The following is a 17,966-nucleotide window of genomic DNA, read 5'->3' on the forward strand; positions in this document are numbered from 1 at the left end:
ACCCATTGGAGCCCATTGAAACCCATTGGTGCCCATTAGAACCCACGGATACCCACTGGTACCCACTGGTGCTCATTGGTACTCACTGGTGCCCATTGGAATCCATTGGAACTCACTGGAGCCCATTGGAGCCCATTGGTACCCACTGGTACCCATTGGTACTCACTGGCACCCACTGGCGCCCATTGGAACCCACTGGAACTCAGTGGTGCCCATTGGAACCCATTGGTGCCCACTGGAACCCACTGGTACACAATGATACATACTGGTGCTCATTGTTACTCACTGGCACTCACTGGAACCCAATGGTGCCCACTGGAACCCATTGGAACTCACTGGTACCCATCAGAACCCTCTGGAACCCACTGGTACCCATTGGAACCCATTGGTGCCCATTGGTACCCATTGGTACTCACTGGCACCCACTGGTACCCATTAGAACCCATTGGAACTCACTGGCGCCCAATGGAACCCATTAGTGCCCACTGGTACCCACTGGTGCTCATTGATACTCGCTGGTGCCCATTGAAACCCAATGGCACCCCTCAGAACCCACGGATACCCACTGGTGCTCATTGGTACTCACTGGAACCCATTGGTAACCATTGGAACCCATTGCAACTCACTGGTACCCATCGGAACCCTCTGGAACACACTGGTACCCATTGGAGCCCATTGGTAACCACTGGTACCCATTGGTACTCACTGGCACCCACTGGCGCCCATTGGAACCCACTGGAACTCAGTGGTGCCCATTGGAACCCATTGGTGCCCACTGGTACTCACTGGTGCTCATTGATACTCACTGGTGCCCATTGGAACCCATTGGTGCCCACTGGTACTCACTGGTGCTCATTGATACTCACTGGTACCTATTGGAACCCACTGGCACCCCTTAGAACCCACGGATACCCACTGGTACTCACTGGTGCTCATTGATACTCACTGGTACCCACTGAAACCAACTGGTACCCATTGATACTCCCCACTGGCACCCACTGGAACCCACTGGTACCCATTGGAACTCACTGGTGCCCATTGAAACCCACTGGCACCCATTAGAACCCACGGATACCCACTGGTACCCACTGGTGCTCATTGATACTCACTGGCACCCACTGGAACCCACTGGTACACATTGGAGCCCATTGGAACTCACTGGAGCCCATTGGAACCCATTGGTGCCCACTGGTACTCACTGGTGCTCATTGATACTCGCTGGTGCCCATTGAAACCCACTGGCACCCCTTAGAACCCACGGATACCCACTGGTACTCACTGGTGCTCATTGATACTCACTGGTACCCACTGGAACCAACTGGTACCCATTGATACTCACTGGCACCCACTGGAACCCACTGGTACCCATTGGAACTCACTGGTGCCCATTGAAACCCACTGGCACCCCTTAGAACCCACGGATACCCACTGGTACCCACTGGTGCTCATTGTTACTCACTGGCACTCACTGGAACCCACTGGTACCCACTGGTGCCCATTGGAACTCACTGGTACCCACTGGAACCCATTGTTGCCCATTGGAACCCATTGGTGCCCACTGGTACTCACTGGTGCTCATTGGTACCAACTGGTACCCATTGGTACTCACTGGCACCCATTAGAACCCACTGGGGCCCATTGGCACTCATTGGCGCCCACTGGTGCCCACTGGTACTCACTGGTACCAAACGGAGCCCACTGGTGCCCATTGTTACTCACCGGTACCCATTGGAACCCACTGGTATTAACTGGTGCCCACTGCAACCCACTGGTACCCATTGGTACCCACTGGCTCCCAAGGGAACCACCTGGTGCCCATAGGTACCCACTGGTACCAACTGGTGCCTATTCAAAACCACTGGTACCCACTGGTACTCACTGGTACCCACTGGAACCCACTGGTACCCAGAGGCACCCACTGGCACCCAGTAGAACCCACTGGGGCCCACTGGCACTCATTGACCCACCCCCACACCCCCCCCTCATGGCCATAACCCCCCCCACCCCCACACCACACCCCATGGCCATATCCCCCCCATGGCCATAACCCCCCCCAAAATCCCCCCCCTTCCATATCCCTCCCCCCCTTCCATAACCCCCCCCACCCCATGGCCATATCCCCCCCCACGGCCATAACCCCCCCCAAAATCCCCCACCCCTTCCATAACCCCCCCCACCCCCCCCATGGCCATAACCCCCCCCACAATCCCCTCCCCTTCCATAACCCCCCCCAAACCCACACCCCACCCCATGGCTATATCCCCCACAACCCCCCATGGCCATAACCCCCCCCAAAATCCCCCACCCCTTCCAAATCCCCCCCCCCAGTCCCCCCCATGGCCATAACCCCCCCTACAATCCCCCCACCCCCTTCCATATCCCCCCCCCACCCTCCCATGCCCTAACTCCCCCCACAATCCCCCCCCTTCCATATCCTCCCCCCCAGTCCCCCCCATGGCCATAACCCCCCCACAATCCCCTCCCATTCCATAACCCCCCCAACCCACACCCCACCCCATGGCCATATCCCCCACAACCCCCCATGGCCATAACCCCCCCCACAATCCCCTCCCCCCTTCCATATCCCCCCCCCCCACCCCACAGCCATAACCCCCCCAAATCACCCCCCCTTCCATAACCCCCCCCAAACCCACATCCCACCCCATGGCCATATCCCCCCCACCCCAAGGCCATAACCCCCCCCACAATCCCCTCCCCCCTTCCATGTCCCCCCCCCCCCCCCCCCACGGCCATAACCCCCCCTACAATCCCCCCCTACCATATCCCCCCCCTCCCCCCATGGCCATATCCCACCCCCCCCCCCCCCCCATGGCCGTAACCCCCCCACAATCCCCCCCCCCACTTCCATAACACCCCCCCACCCACCTCATGGCCATATGCCCCCCCACCCCCCATGGCAATAACCCCCCCCAATATCCCCCCTTCCATATCCCCCCCACCCCCCCATGGCCATAACCCCCCCTACAATCCCCCCACCCCCTTCCATATCCCCCCCCATCCCCCCATAGCCATATCCCCCCCCACCCCCCACCCCCCCCCCCAAGGCCATAACCCCCCCCCACAATCCCCTCCCCCCTTCCATATTCCCCCCCCCCCCCCCCCCCCCACGGCCATAACCCCCCCCTACAATCCCCCCCTACCATATCCCCCCCCCCCCCCATGGCCATAACCCCTCCCCCCCTTCCATATCCCCCCCCCCATAGCCATATCCCCCCCACCCCCCACCCCCCCCCATGGCCATAATCCCCCCAAATCCCCCCCCCCTTCCATAACCCCCCCCAGACCCACACCCCACCCCATGGCCATATCCCCCCCCCACCCCCCACCCCCACCCCAAGGCCATAACCCCCCCCCCACAATCCCCTCCCCCCGTCCATATCCCCCCCCCCCCCCCATGGCCATAACCCCCCCTACAATCCCCCCCTACCATATCCCCCCCCTCCCCCCATGGCCGTAACCCCCCCTACAATCCCCCCACCCCCTTCCATATCCCCCCCCCATCCCCCCATAGCCATATCCCCCCCACCCCCCACCCGCCCCCATGGCCACAACCCCCCCTACAATCCCCCCCCCCTTCCATGTCCCCCCCCCCCCCATGGCCATAACCCCTCCCCCCCTTCCATATCCCCCCCCCCATAGCCATATCCCCCCCCACCCCCCCCCACGGCCATAATCCCCCCCCATGATCCCCCCACCCCCTTCCATATCCCAACCCCCCCCCCAGTCCCCCCCATGGCCATAACCCCCCCTACAATCCCCCCCCTTCCATAACCCCCCCCAAACCCACAGCCCACCCCATGGCCATAACCCCCCCAAAATCCCCCCCCCGATCCATAACCCCCCACCCCCCATGACCATAACCCCCCCCTTACAATCCCCCCCCCCCGCTCCCGCCCCCCCCCCCCCCCCGTGCCCCCCCCGGTACCGCCCCATACCGGTGACGCCGCCCTGCAGGCCGGCCCCATAGGCGGTGACGAGGCCGGGGTCGGCGTCGTGGCTCTGCTCCCCCACGCGGACGTTGAAGGGACTGCCCGGAACGTGGCGGCCGTTCAGCCGCACCTCCACCGCGTGGACCCCATTCTCCATGGGCAGAAACCCGATGGAGTACAGATCTGGGGGGCACAAACACATAGGGACCCTTAGAACCCCATAGGGACCCATAGGGACCCCATAACCCGATGGAGTACAGATCTGGGGGGCACAAACACATAGGGACCCATAAGGACCCCATAGGGACCCATAGAGACCCCATAACCCGATGGAGTACAGATCTGGGGGGCACAAACACATAGGGACCCATAAGGACCCCATAGGGACCCATAGAGACCCCATAACCCGATGGAGTACAGATCTGGGGGGCACAAACCCATAGGGACCCATAGAACCCCATAGGGACCCATAGGGACCCCATAACCCGATGGAGTACAGATCTGGGGGGCACAAACACATAGGGACCCATAGAACCCCATAGGGACCCATAGGGACCCCATAACCCGATGGAGTACAGATCTGGGGGGCACAAACCCATAGGGACCCATAGAACCCCATAGGGACCCATAGGGACCCCATAACCCGATGGAGTACAGATCTGGGGGGCACAAACACATAGGGACCCATAGAACCCCATAGGGACCCATAGGGACCCCATAACCCGATGGAGTACAGATCTGGGGGGCACAAACCCATAGGGACCCATAAGGACCCCATAGGGACCCATAGGGACCCCATAACCCGATGGAGTACAGATCTGGGGGGCACAAACACATAGGGACCCATAAAGACCCCATAGGGATCCCACAGAGACCCCATAGGGACCCCATAACCCGATGAAGTACAGATCTGGAGGGCACAAACACATAGGGACCCATAAAGACCCCATAGAGACCCCATAGGGACCCCATAACCCGACGGAGTACAGATCTGGGGGGCACAAACCCATAGGGACCCATAAAGACCCCATAGGGACCCCATAGGAACCCATAGAGACCCCACAACCCGATGGAGTACAGATCTGGGGGGCACAAACGCATAGAAACCCATAGAACCCCATAGGGACCCCATAGGGACCCATAGGGACCCCATAACCCGATGGAGTACAGATCTGGGGGAACAAACCCATAGAGACCCCATAGGGACCCATAGGGACCCTTAGAACCCCATAGGGACCCATAGAGACCCCATAGGGACCCCATAACCCGACGGAGTACATATGTGGGGGGCACAAACCCAGAGGGACCCATAAAGACCCCATAGGGACCCCACAGAGACCCCATAGGAACCCCATAACCCGATGAAGTACAGATCTGGAGGGCACAAACACACAGGGACCCATAAAGACCCCATAGAGACCCCATAGGGACCCCATAGGGACCCATAGAGACCCCATAACCCGATGGAGTACAGATCTGGGGGGCACAAACACATAGGGACCCATAAAGACCCCATAGGGATCCCACAGAGACCCCATAGGGACCCCATAACCCGATGGAGTACAGATCTGGGGGGCACAAACACATAGGGACCCATAAAGACCCCATAGGGATCCCACAGAGACCCCATAGGGACCCCATAACCCGATGGAGTACAGATCTGGGGGGCACAAACCCATAGGGACCCATAGAACCCCATAGGGACCCATAGGGACCCCATAACCCGATGGAGTACAGATCTGGGGGGCACAAACACATAGGGACCCATAGAACCCCATAGGGACCCATAGGGACCCCATAACCCGATGGAGTACAGATCTGGGGGGCACAAACCCATAGGGACCCATAGAACCCCATAGGGACCCATAGGGACCCCATAACCCGATGGAGTACAGATCTGGGGGGCACAAACACATAGGGACCCATAGAACCCCATAGGGACCCATAGGGACCCCATAACCCGATGGAGTACAGATCTGGGGGGCACAAACCCATAGGGACCCATAAGGACCCCATAGGGACCCATAGGGACCCCATAACCCGATGGAGTACAGATCTGGGGGGCACAAACACATAGGGACCCATAAAGACCCCATAGGGATCCCACAGAGACCCCATAGGGACCCCATAACCCGATGAAGTACAGATCTGGAGGGCACAAACACATAGGGACCCATAAAGACCCCATAGAGACCCCATAGGGACCCCATAACCCGACGGAGTACAGATCTGGGGGGCACAAACCCATAGGGACCCATAAAGACCCCATAGGGACCCCATAGGAACCCATAGAGACCCCACAACCCGATGGAGTACAGATCTGGGGGGCACAAACCCATAGAAACCCATAGAACCCCATAGGGACCCCATAGGGACCCATAGGGACCCCATAACCCGATGGAGTACAGATCTGGGGGAACAAACCCATAGAGACCCCATAGGGACCCATAGGGACCCTTAGAACCCCATAGGGACCCATAGAGACCCCATAGGGACCCCATAACCCGACGGAGTACATATGTGGGGGGCACAAACCCAGAGGGACCCATAAAGACCCCATAGGGACCCCACAGAGACCCCATAGGAACCCCATAACCCGATGAAGTACAGATCTGGAGGGCACAAACACATAGGGACCCATAAAGACCCCATAGAGACCCCATAGGGACCCCATAGGGACCCATAGAGACCCCATAACCCGATGGAGTACAGATCTGGGGGGCACAAACACATAGGGACCCATAAAGACCCCATAGGGATCCCACAGAGACCCCATAGGGACCCCATAACCCGATGGAGTACAGATCTGGGGGGCACAAACACATAGGGACCCATAAAGACCCCATAGGGATCCCACAGAGACCCCATAGGGACCCCATAACCCGATGGAGTACAGATCTGGGGGGCACAAACCCATAGGGACCCATAGAACCCCATAGGGACCCATAGGGACCCCATAACCCGATGGAGTACAGATCTGGGGGGCACAAACACATAGGGACCCATAGAACCCCATAGGGACCCATAGGGACCCCATAACCCGATGGAGTACAGATCTGGGGGGCACAAACCCATAGGGACCCATAGAACCCCATAGGGACCCATAGGGACCCCATAACCCGATGGAGTACAGATCTGGGGGGCACAAACACATAGGGACCCATAGAACCCCATAGGGACCCATAGGGACCCCATAACCCGATGGAGTACAGATCTGGGGGGCACAAACCCATAGGGACCCATAAGGACCCCATAGGGACCCATAGGGACCCCATAACCCGATGGAGTACAGATCTGGGGGGCACAAACACATAGGGACCCATAAAGACCCCATAGGGATCCCACAGAGACCCCATAGGGACCCCATAACCCGATGAAGTACAGATCTGGAGGGCACAAACACATAGGGACCCATAAAGACCCCATAGAGACCCCATAGGGACCCCATAACCCGACGGAGTACAGATCTGGGGGGCACAAACCCATAGGGACCCATAAAGACCCCATAGGGACCCCATAGGAACCCATAGAGACCCCACAACCCGATGGAGTACAGATCTGGGGGGCACAAACCCATAGAAACCCATAGAACCCCATAGGGACCCCATAGGGACCCATAGGGACCCCATAACCCGATGGAGTACAGATCTGGGGGAACAAACCCATAGAGACCCCATAGGGACCCATAGGGACCCTTAGAACCCCATAGGGACCCATAGAGACCCCATAGGGACCCCATAACCCGACGGAGTACATATGTGGGGGGCACAAACCCAGAGGGACCCATAAAGACCCCATAGGGACCCCACAGAGACCCCATAGGAACCCCATAACCCGATGAAGTACAGATCTGGAGGGCACAAACACATAGGGACCCATAAAGACCCCATAGAGACCCCATAGGGACCCCATAGGGACCCATAGAGACCCCATAACCCGATGGAGTACAGATCTGGGGGGCACAAACACATAGGGACCCATAAAGACCCCATAGGGATCCCACAGAGACCCCATAGGGACCCCATAACCCGATGGAGTACAGATCTGGGGGGCACAAACACATAGGGACCCATAAAGACCCCATAGGGATCCCACAGAGACCCCATAGGGACCCCATAACCCGATGGAGTACAGATCTGGGGGGCACAAAACCATAGGGACCCATAGAACCCCATAGGGACCCATAGGGACCCCATAACCCGATGGAGTACAGATCTGGGGGGCACAAACACATAGGGACCCATAGAACCCCATAGGGACCCATAGGGACCCCATAACCCGATGGAGTACAGATCTGGGGGGCACAAACCCATAGGGACCCATAGAACCCCATAGGGACCCATAGGGACCCCATAACCCGATGGAGTACAGATCTGGGGGGCACAAACACATAGGGACCCATAGAACCCCATAGGGACCCATAGGGACCCCATAACCCGATGGAGTACAGATCTGGGGGGCACAAACCCATAGGGACCCATAAGGACCCCATAGGGACCCATAGGGACCCCATAACCCGATGGAGTACAGATCTGGGGGGCACAAACACATAGGGACCCATAAAGACCCCATAGGGATCCCACAGAGACCCCATAGGGACCCCATAACCCGATGAAGTACAGATCTGGAGGGCACAAACACATAGGGACCCATAAAGACCCCATAGAGACCCCATAGGGGCCCCATAACCTGATGGAGTACAGATCTGGGGGGCACAAACCCATAGGGACCCATAGAACCCCATAGGGACCCCATAGGAACCCATAGAGACCCCACAACCCGATGGAGTACAGATCTGGGGGGCACAAACCCATAGAAACCCATAGAACCCCATAGGGACCCCATAGGGACCCATAGGGACCCCATAACCCGATGGAGTACAGATCTGGGGGAACAAACCCATAGAGACCCCATAGGGACCCATAGGGACCCTTAGAACCCCATAGGGACCTATAGAACCCCATAGGGACCCCATAACCCAACGGAGTACATATGTGGGGGGCACAAACCCAGAGGGACCCATAAAGACCCCATAGGGACCCCATAGAGACCCCATAGGAACCCCATAACCCGATGAAGTACAGATCTGGAGGGCACAAACACATAGGGACCCATAAAGACCCCATAGAGACCCCATAGGGACCCCATAGGGACCCATAGAGACCCCATAACCCGATGGAGTACAGATCTGGGGGCACAAACACATAGGGACCCATAAAGACCCCATAGAGACCCCACAGAATCCCATAGTAAACCATAGAGACCCCATAGGGACCCCATAACCCGACGGAGTACAGATCTGGGGGGCACAAACCCATAGGGACCCATAAAGACCCCATAGGGACCCCATAACCTGATGGAGTACAGATCTGGGGGGCACAAACCCATAGAAACCCATAGAACCCCATAGGGACCCCATAGGGACCCATAGGGACCCCATAACCCGATGGAGTACAGATCTGGGGGAACAAACCCATAGAGACCCCATAGGGACCCATAGGGACCCTTAGAACCCCATAGGGACCTATAGAACCCCATAGGGACCCATAGATACCCCATAGGGACCCCATAACCCGACGGAGTACATATGTGGGGGGCACAAACCCAGAGGGACCCATAAAGACCCCATAGGGACCCCACAGAGACCCCATAGGAACCCCATAACCCGATGAAGTACAGATCTGGAGGGCACAAACACATAGGGACCCATAAAGACCCCATAGAGACCCCATAGGGACCCCATAGGGACCCATAGGGACCCCATAACCCGATGGAGTACAGATCTGGGGGGCACAAACACATAGGGACCCATAGAACCCCATAGGGACCCATAGGGACCCCATAACCCGATGGAGTACAGATCTGGGGGGCACAAACCCATAGGGACCCATAAGGACCCCATAGGGACCCATAGGGACCCCATAACCCGATGGAGTACAGATCTGGGGGGCACAAACACATAGGGACCCATAAAGACCCCATAGGGATCCCACAGAGACCCCATAGGGACCCCATAACCCGATGAAGTACAGATCTGGAGGGCACAAACACATAGGGACCCATAAAGACCCCATAGAGACCCCATAGGGACCCCATAACCCGACGGAGTACAGATCTGGGGGGCACAAACCCATAGGGACCCATAAAGACCCCATAGGGACCCCATAGGAACCCATAGAGACCCCACAACCCGATGGAGTACAGATCTGGGGGGCACAAACGCATAGAAACCCATAGAACCCCATAGGGACCCCATAGGGACCCATAGGGACCCCATAACCCGATGGAGTACAGATCTGGGGGAACAAACCCATAGAGACCCCATAGGGACCCATAGGGACCCTAAGAACCCCATAGGGACCCATAGAGACCCCATAGGGACCCCATAACCCGACGGAGTACATATGTGGGGGGCACAAACCCAGAGGGACCCATAAAGACCCCATAGGGACCCCACAGAGACCCCATAGGAACCCCATAACCCGATGAAGTACAGATCTGGAGGGCACAAACACATAGGGACCCATAAAGACCCCATAGAGACCCCATAGGGACCCCATAGGGACCCATAGAGACCCCATAACCCGATGGAGTACAGATCTGGGGGGCACAAACCCATAGGGACCCATAAAGACCCCACAGGGACCCATAGAGACCCCATAACCCGATGGAGTACAGATCTGGGGGGCACAAACACATAGGGACCCATAAAGACCCCATAGGGATCCCACAGAGACCCCATAGGGACCCCATAACCCGATGAAGTACAGATCTGGAGGGCACAAACACATAGGGACCCATAAAGACCCCATAGAGACCCCATAGGGGCCCCATAACCTGATGGAGTACAGATCTGGGGGGCACAAACCCATAGGGACCCATAGAACCCCATAGGGACCCCATAGGAACCCATAGAGACCCCACAACCCGATGGAGTACAGATCTGGGGGGCACAAACCCATAGAAACCCATAGAACCCCATAGGGACCCCATAGGGACCCATAGGGACCCCATAACCCGATGGAGTACAGATCTGGGGGAACAAACCCATAGAGACCCCATAGGGACCCATAGGGACCCTTAGAACCCCATAGGGACCTATAGAACCCCATAGGGACCCCATAACCCAACGGAGTACATATGTGGGGGGCACAAACCCAGAGGGACCCATAAAGACCCCATAGGGACCCCATAGAGACCCCATAGGAACCCCATAACCCGATGAAGTACAGATCTGGAGGGCACAAACACATAGGGACCCATAAAGACCCCATAGAGACCCCATAGGGACCCCATAGGGACCCATAGAGACCCCATAACCCGATGGAGTACAGATCTGGGGGCACAAACACATAGGGACCCATAAAGACCCCATAGAGACCCCACAGAATAACATAGTAAACCATAGAGACCCCATAGGGACCCCATAACCCGACGGAGTACAGATCTGGGGGGCACAAACCCATAGGGACCCATAAAGACCCCATAGGGACCCCATAACCTGATGGAGTACAGATCTGGGGGGCACAAACCCATAGAAACCCATAGAACCCCATAGGGACCCCATAGGGACCCATAGGGACCCCATAACCCGATGGAGTACAGATCTGGGGGAACAAACCCATAGAGACCCCATAGGGACCCATAGGGACCCTTAGAACCCCATAGGGACCTATAGAACCCCATAGGGACCCATAGATACCCCATAGGGACCCCATAACCCGACGGAGTACATATGTGGGGGGCACAAACCCAGAGGGACCCATAAAGACCCATAGGGACCCCATAGAGACCCCACAGAGACCCCATAACCCAATGGAGTACAGATCTGGGGCCACAAACCCATAGGGACCTATAGAACCCCATAGAGACCCCATAGGGACACATAGGGACCCCATAACCCGATGGAGTACAGATCTGGGGGCAAAAACACATAGGGACCCATAGAACCCCACAGGGACCCACAGAACCCCATAGGGACACATAGAGACCCATAGGGACCCATAGGGACACATAGGGACCCCATAACCCGATGGAGTACAGATCTGGGGGCAAAAAAAAACCCATAGGGACCCATAAAGACCCCATAGAGACCCCATAGGAACCCATAGAGACCCCATAACCCGATGGAGTACAGATCTGGGGCCACAAACCCATAGGGACCTACAGAACCCCATAGGGACCCCATAGGGACCCATAGGGACCCCATAACCCGATGGAGTACATATGTGGGGGGCACAAACTTAGAGGGACCCATAAAGACCCCATAGGGACCCCATAGAGACCCCATAACCCGATGGAGTACAGATCTGGGAGCACAAACCCATAAGGACCCATAAAGACCCCATAGAGACCCCATAACCCGGTGGAGTACAGATCTGGGGGGCACAAACCCAGAGGGACCCTTAAAGACCCCATAGGGACCCCATAGGAACCCATAGAGACCCCACAACCCGATGGAGTACAGATCTGGGGGGCACAAACGCATAGAAACCCATAGAACCCCATAGGGACCCCATAGGGACCCATAGGGACCCCATAACCCGATGGAGTACAGATCTGGGGGAACAAACCCATAGAGACCCCATAGGGACCCATAGGGACCCTAAGAACCCCATAGGGACCCATAGAGACCCCATAGGGACCCCATAACCCGACGGAGTACATATGTGGGGGGCACAAACCCAGAGGGACCCATAAAGACCCCATAGGGACCCCACAGAGACCCCATAGGAACCCCATAACCCGATGAAGTACAGATCTGGAGGGCACAAACACATAGGGACCCATAAAGACCCCATAGAGACCCCATAGGGACCCCATAGGGACCCATAGAGACCCCATAACCCGATGGAGTACAGATCTGGGGGGCACAAACCCATAGGGACCCATAAAGACCCCACAGGGACCCATAGAGACCCCATAACCCGATGGAGTACAGATCTGGGGGGCACAAACACATAGGGACCCATAAAGACCCCATAGGGATCCCACAGAGACCCCATAGGGACCCCATAACCCGATGAAGTACAGATCTGGAGGGCACAAACACATAGGGACCCATAAAGACCCCATAGAGACCCCATAGGGGCCCCATAACCTGATGGAGTACAGATCTGGGGGGCACAAACCCATAGGGACCCATAGAACCCCATAGGGACCCCATAGGAACCCATAGAGACCCCACAACCCGATGGAGTACAGATCTGGGGGGCACAAACCCATAGAAACCCATAGAACCCCATAGGGACCCCATAGGGACCCATAGGGACCCCATAACCCGATGGAGTACAGATCTGGGGGAACAAACCCATAGAGACCCCATAGGGACCCATAGGGACCCTTAGAACCCCATAGGGACCTATAGAACCCCATAGGGACCCCATAACCCAACGGAGTACATATGTGGGGGGCACAAACCCAGAGGGACCCATAAAGACCCCATAGGGACCCCATAGAGACCCCATAGGAACCCCATAACCCGATGAAGTACAGATCTGGAGGGCACAAACACATAGGGACCCATAAAGACCCCATAGAGACCCCATAGGGACCCCATAGGGACCCATAGAGACCCCATAACCCGATGGAGTACAGATCTGGGGGCACAAACACATAGGGACCCATAAAGACCCCATAGAGACCCCACAGAATCCCATAGTAAACCATAGAGACCCCATAGGGACCCCATAACCCGACGGAGTACAGATCTGGGGGGCACAAACCCATAGGGACCCATAAAGACCCCATAGGGACCCCATAACCTGATGGAGTACAGATCTGGGGGGCACAAACCCATAGAAACCCATAGAACCCCATAGGGACCCCATAGGGACCCATAGGGACCCCATAACCCGATGGAGTACAGATCTGGGGGAACAAACCCATAGAGACCCCATAGGGACCCATAGGGACCCTTAGAACCCCATAGGGACCTATAGAACCCCATAGGGACCCATAGATACCCCATAGGGACCCCATAACCCGACGGAGTACATATGTGGGGGGCACAAACCCAGAGGGACCCATAAAGACCCATAGGGACCCCATAGAGACCCCACAGAGACCCCATAACCCAATGGAGTACAGATCTGGGGCCACAAACCCATAGGGACCTATAGAACCCCATAGAGACCCCATAGGGACACATAGGGACCCCATAACCCGATGGAGTACAGATCTGGGGGCAAAAACACATAGGGACCCATAGAACCCCACAGGGACCCACAGAACCCCATAGGGACACATAGAGACCCATAGGGACCCATAGGGACACATAGGGACCCCATAACCCGATGGAGTACAGATCTGGGGGCAAAAAAAAACCCATAGGGACCCATAAAGACCCCATAGAGACCCCATAGGAACCCATAGAGACCCCATAACCCGATGGAGTACAGATCTGGGGCCACAAACCCATAGGGACCTACAGAACCCCATAGGGACCCCATAGGGACCCATAGGGACCCCATAACCCGATGGAGTACATATGTGGGGGGCACAAACTTAGAGGGACCCATAAAGACCCCATAGGGACCCCATAGAGACCCCATAACCCGATGGAGTACAGATCTGGGAGCACAAACCCATAAGGACCCATAAAGACCCCATAGAGACCCCATAACCCGGTGGAGTACAGATCTGGGGGGCACAAACCCAGAGGGACCCTTAAAGACCCCATAGGGACCCCATAGGGACCCATAGAGACCCCATAACCTGATGGAGAACAGATCTGGGGGGCACAATCCCATAAGGACCCATAAAGACCCCATAGAGACCCATAGGGACCCCATAACCCGATGGAGTACAGATCTGGGGGCACAAACCCATAGGGACCCCCCATGTACCACCATCCACCCCACCCCATAACCCCCCATATCCCCATACCCCCCATATCCCCCCATCCCCCCCCATCGCTCCCCCCCCACCCCATAACCCCCTATATCCCCATACCCCCCCCACGTACCCCCATCTCCCCCCACCCCATATCCCCCTATACCCCCCCAACCCCCCCATCCCATAACCCCCCATATCTCCCCTATGTCCCCCCCTCCCATATCCCCCCCCATATTCCCCCATACCCCCACAACCCCCCACCCCATAACTCCCCATATCCCCATCCCCCCCATATCCCCCCATCCCCCCCCATCGCCCCCCCCGCCCCCCACCCCATAACCCCCCATATACTCATCCCCCCATATCCCCCCATAGCCCCCCAACCCCCCACCCCATAACCCCCCATATCCCCATACCCTCCATATCCCCCCCCGTATCCCCATCCTCCCCCCCACCCCATAACTCCCCATATCCCCATCCCCCCCTATATCCCCCCCACGTACCCCCATCGCCCCACCCCATAACCCCCCATATCCCCCCCTACCCCCCCCATATACCCCATCCCCCCCCACCCCATAACGCCCCATAACCCCATACCCCCCATCCCCCCCCCACCCCATAACCCCCCATATCCCTCACATCCCCCCAATGTATCCCCATCCCCCCCCACCCCATAACCCCTCATATCCCCCCCACGTACCCCCATCCCCCCCACCCCATAACCCCCCATATCCCCACCCCCCCGACGTCCCCCCATACCCCCCATATCCCCCCATCTCCCCCCCACCCCATAACCCCCATATCTCCCCATGTACCTCCATCCCCCCCCACCCCATAACCCCCCATATTCCCATCCCCCCCCATATCGCCATATCCCCCATTTACCCCCCATGTACCCCCACCCCATAACCCCCCATATCCCCATCCCCCCCCATATCCCCATATCCCCCATTTACCCCCCATGTACCCCCACCCCATAACCCCCCATATCCCCATACCCCCTATAACCCCCCCCATCCCCATACCCCCCACATCCCCCCCAATGTATCCCCATCACCCCCCACCCCATAACCCCCCATATCCCCATACCCTCCATAACCCCCCCATGTACCCCCATAACCCTCCACCCTCCCCATCCCCCCATATCTCCCCATCCCCCCCAACCCCCCCCACCCCATAACCCCCCCATAACCCCATAACCCCATACCCCCCCCCCATATCCCCATCCCCCATAGGGACCCCATAGGGACCCATAGAGACCCCATAACCTGATGGAGAACAGATCTGGGGGGCACAATCCCATAAGGACCCATAAAGACCCCATAGAGACCCATAGGGACCCCATAACCCAATGGAGTACAGATGTGGGGACACAAACCCATAGGGACCCCCCATGTACCACCATCCACCCCACCCCATAACCCCCCATATCCCCATACCCTCCATAACCCCCCCATGTACCCCCATAACCCTCCACCCTCCCCATCCCCCCATATCTCCCCATCCCCCCCAACCCCCCCCACCCCATAACCCCCCCATAACCCCATAACCCCATACCCCCCCCCATATCCCCATCCCCCATAGGGATCCATAGGGACCCATAGGGACCCCATAACCCGATGGAGTACAGATGTGGGGGCACAAACACATAGGGACCCATAGAACCCCATAGGGACCCATAGGGACCCCATAACCCGATGGAGTACAGATCTGGGGGGCACAAACACATAGGGACCCATAGAACCCCATAGGGACCCATAGGGACCCCATAACCCGATGGAGTACAGATGTGGGGGCACAAACCAATAGGGACCCCCCATGTACCACCATCCACCCCACCCCATAACCCCCCATATCCCCATCACCCCCCATATCCCCCCATATCCCCATCCCCCCACCCCATCCCCTCCCACCCCCCCCCCGGTGCCCCCCTCCCCCCTCACCGGGGTCGATTTCGGACACGCTGCATTCGCTGACGGTTCCGGTCGGGCTCAGCACTTTGGCGTCGATGGCGCCGCGGGCGCCGTTCAAATGCACCGACAGCGCCGCCGGGTGGTTCACACGGAGCGCCTCCTGCGGGGGGAGGGGGACATGGGGGGTCAGGGGGGTGGGGGGGGGTGGGGGATATGGGGGACATGGGGGGTCAGGGGGTTATGGGGGGACATAGGGGGGTCAGGGGGGTGTGGGGGGGATAGGGGGTGTGGGGGGTATGGGGGGACATGGGGGGGTGTGGGGGATGTGGGGGATATGGGGGGACATAGGGGGGTGTGGGAGGTGGGGGGGTATGGGGTGGTTCACACGGAGTGCCTCCTGCGGGGGGAGGGGGGACAGAGGGGGTGAGGGGTGTGGGGGGACATAGGGGGTGTGGGGTGTGGGGGGACATAGGGGGTGTGGGGGGTGTGGGGGGTATGGGGGGGTTCACACGGAGCGCCTCCTGCGGGGGGAGGGGGACATGGGGGGTCAGGGGGTTATGGGGGGGGATGGGGGGTGTGGGGGGGGTGGGGGATATGGGGGGACATAGGGGGGTCAGGGGGGTGTGGGGGGATAGGGGGTGTGGGGGGTATGGGGGGACATGGGGGGGGTGTGGGGGATGTGGGGGATATGGGGGGACATAGGGGGGTGTGGGAGGTGGGGGGGTATGGGGTGGTTCACACGGAGCGCCTCCTGCGGGGGGAGGGGGGACAGAGGGGGTGAGGGGGGTGGGGGGACATACGGGGTGTGGGGGGGGTGGGGGGTATGGGGGGACATAGGGGGGGTATGGGGGGGTTCACACGGAGCGCCTCCTGCGGGGGGAGGGGGACATGGGGGGTCAGGGGGGTGTGGGGGGTATGGGGTCACATGGGGGGTCAGGGGTGTTGGGGGGGTATGGGGTGGTTCACACGGAGCGCCTCCTGAGGGGGGAGGGGGACATGGGGGGTCAGGGGGTTATGGGGGGGATGGGGGGTATGGGGTGACATAGGGGGGTCAGGGGGGTGTGGGGGGGATAGGGGGTGTGGGGGGTATGGGGGGACATGGGGGGGTGTGGGGGATGTGGGGGATATGGGGGGACATAGGGGGGTGTGGGAGGTGGGGGGGTATGGGGTGGTTCACACGGAGCGCCTCCTGCGGGGGGAGGGGGGACAGAGAGGGTGAGGGGTGTGGGGGGACATAGGGGGTGTGGGGGGGGTGGGGGGTATGGGG

General features: G+C 58.6%; 1 protein-coding gene across 1 annotated transcript in view; it reads right to left on the reverse strand.

The window, feature by feature from the left end:
* The window catches only part of FLNC (filamin C), a gene marked incomplete at its 5' end in the record, with an annotated part of 30,700 nt that extends 13,834 nt beyond the window's left edge, over positions 1-16,866 (reverse strand). Inside the window, 4 exon segments of the mRNA NM_204573.1 lie at positions 3,957-4,133; positions 16,730-16,794; positions 16,797-16,799; positions 16,801-16,866. Of these exon segments, the coding sequence (NP_989904.1) occupies positions 3,957-4,133; positions 16,730-16,794; positions 16,797-16,799; positions 16,801-16,866 (311 nt within the window).
* Between the last annotated feature and the right edge of the window lie 1,100 nt (positions 16,867-17,966).

Source organism: Gallus gallus, assembly GCF_016699485.2.
Source record: "Gallus gallus isolate bGalGal1 chromosome 1 unlocalized genomic scaffold, bGalGal1.mat.broiler.GRCg7b 1_unloc1, whole genome shotgun sequence".
In the NCBI taxonomy this organism is placed as follows: Eukaryota; Metazoa; Chordata; class Aves; order Galliformes; family Phasianidae; genus Gallus; species Gallus gallus.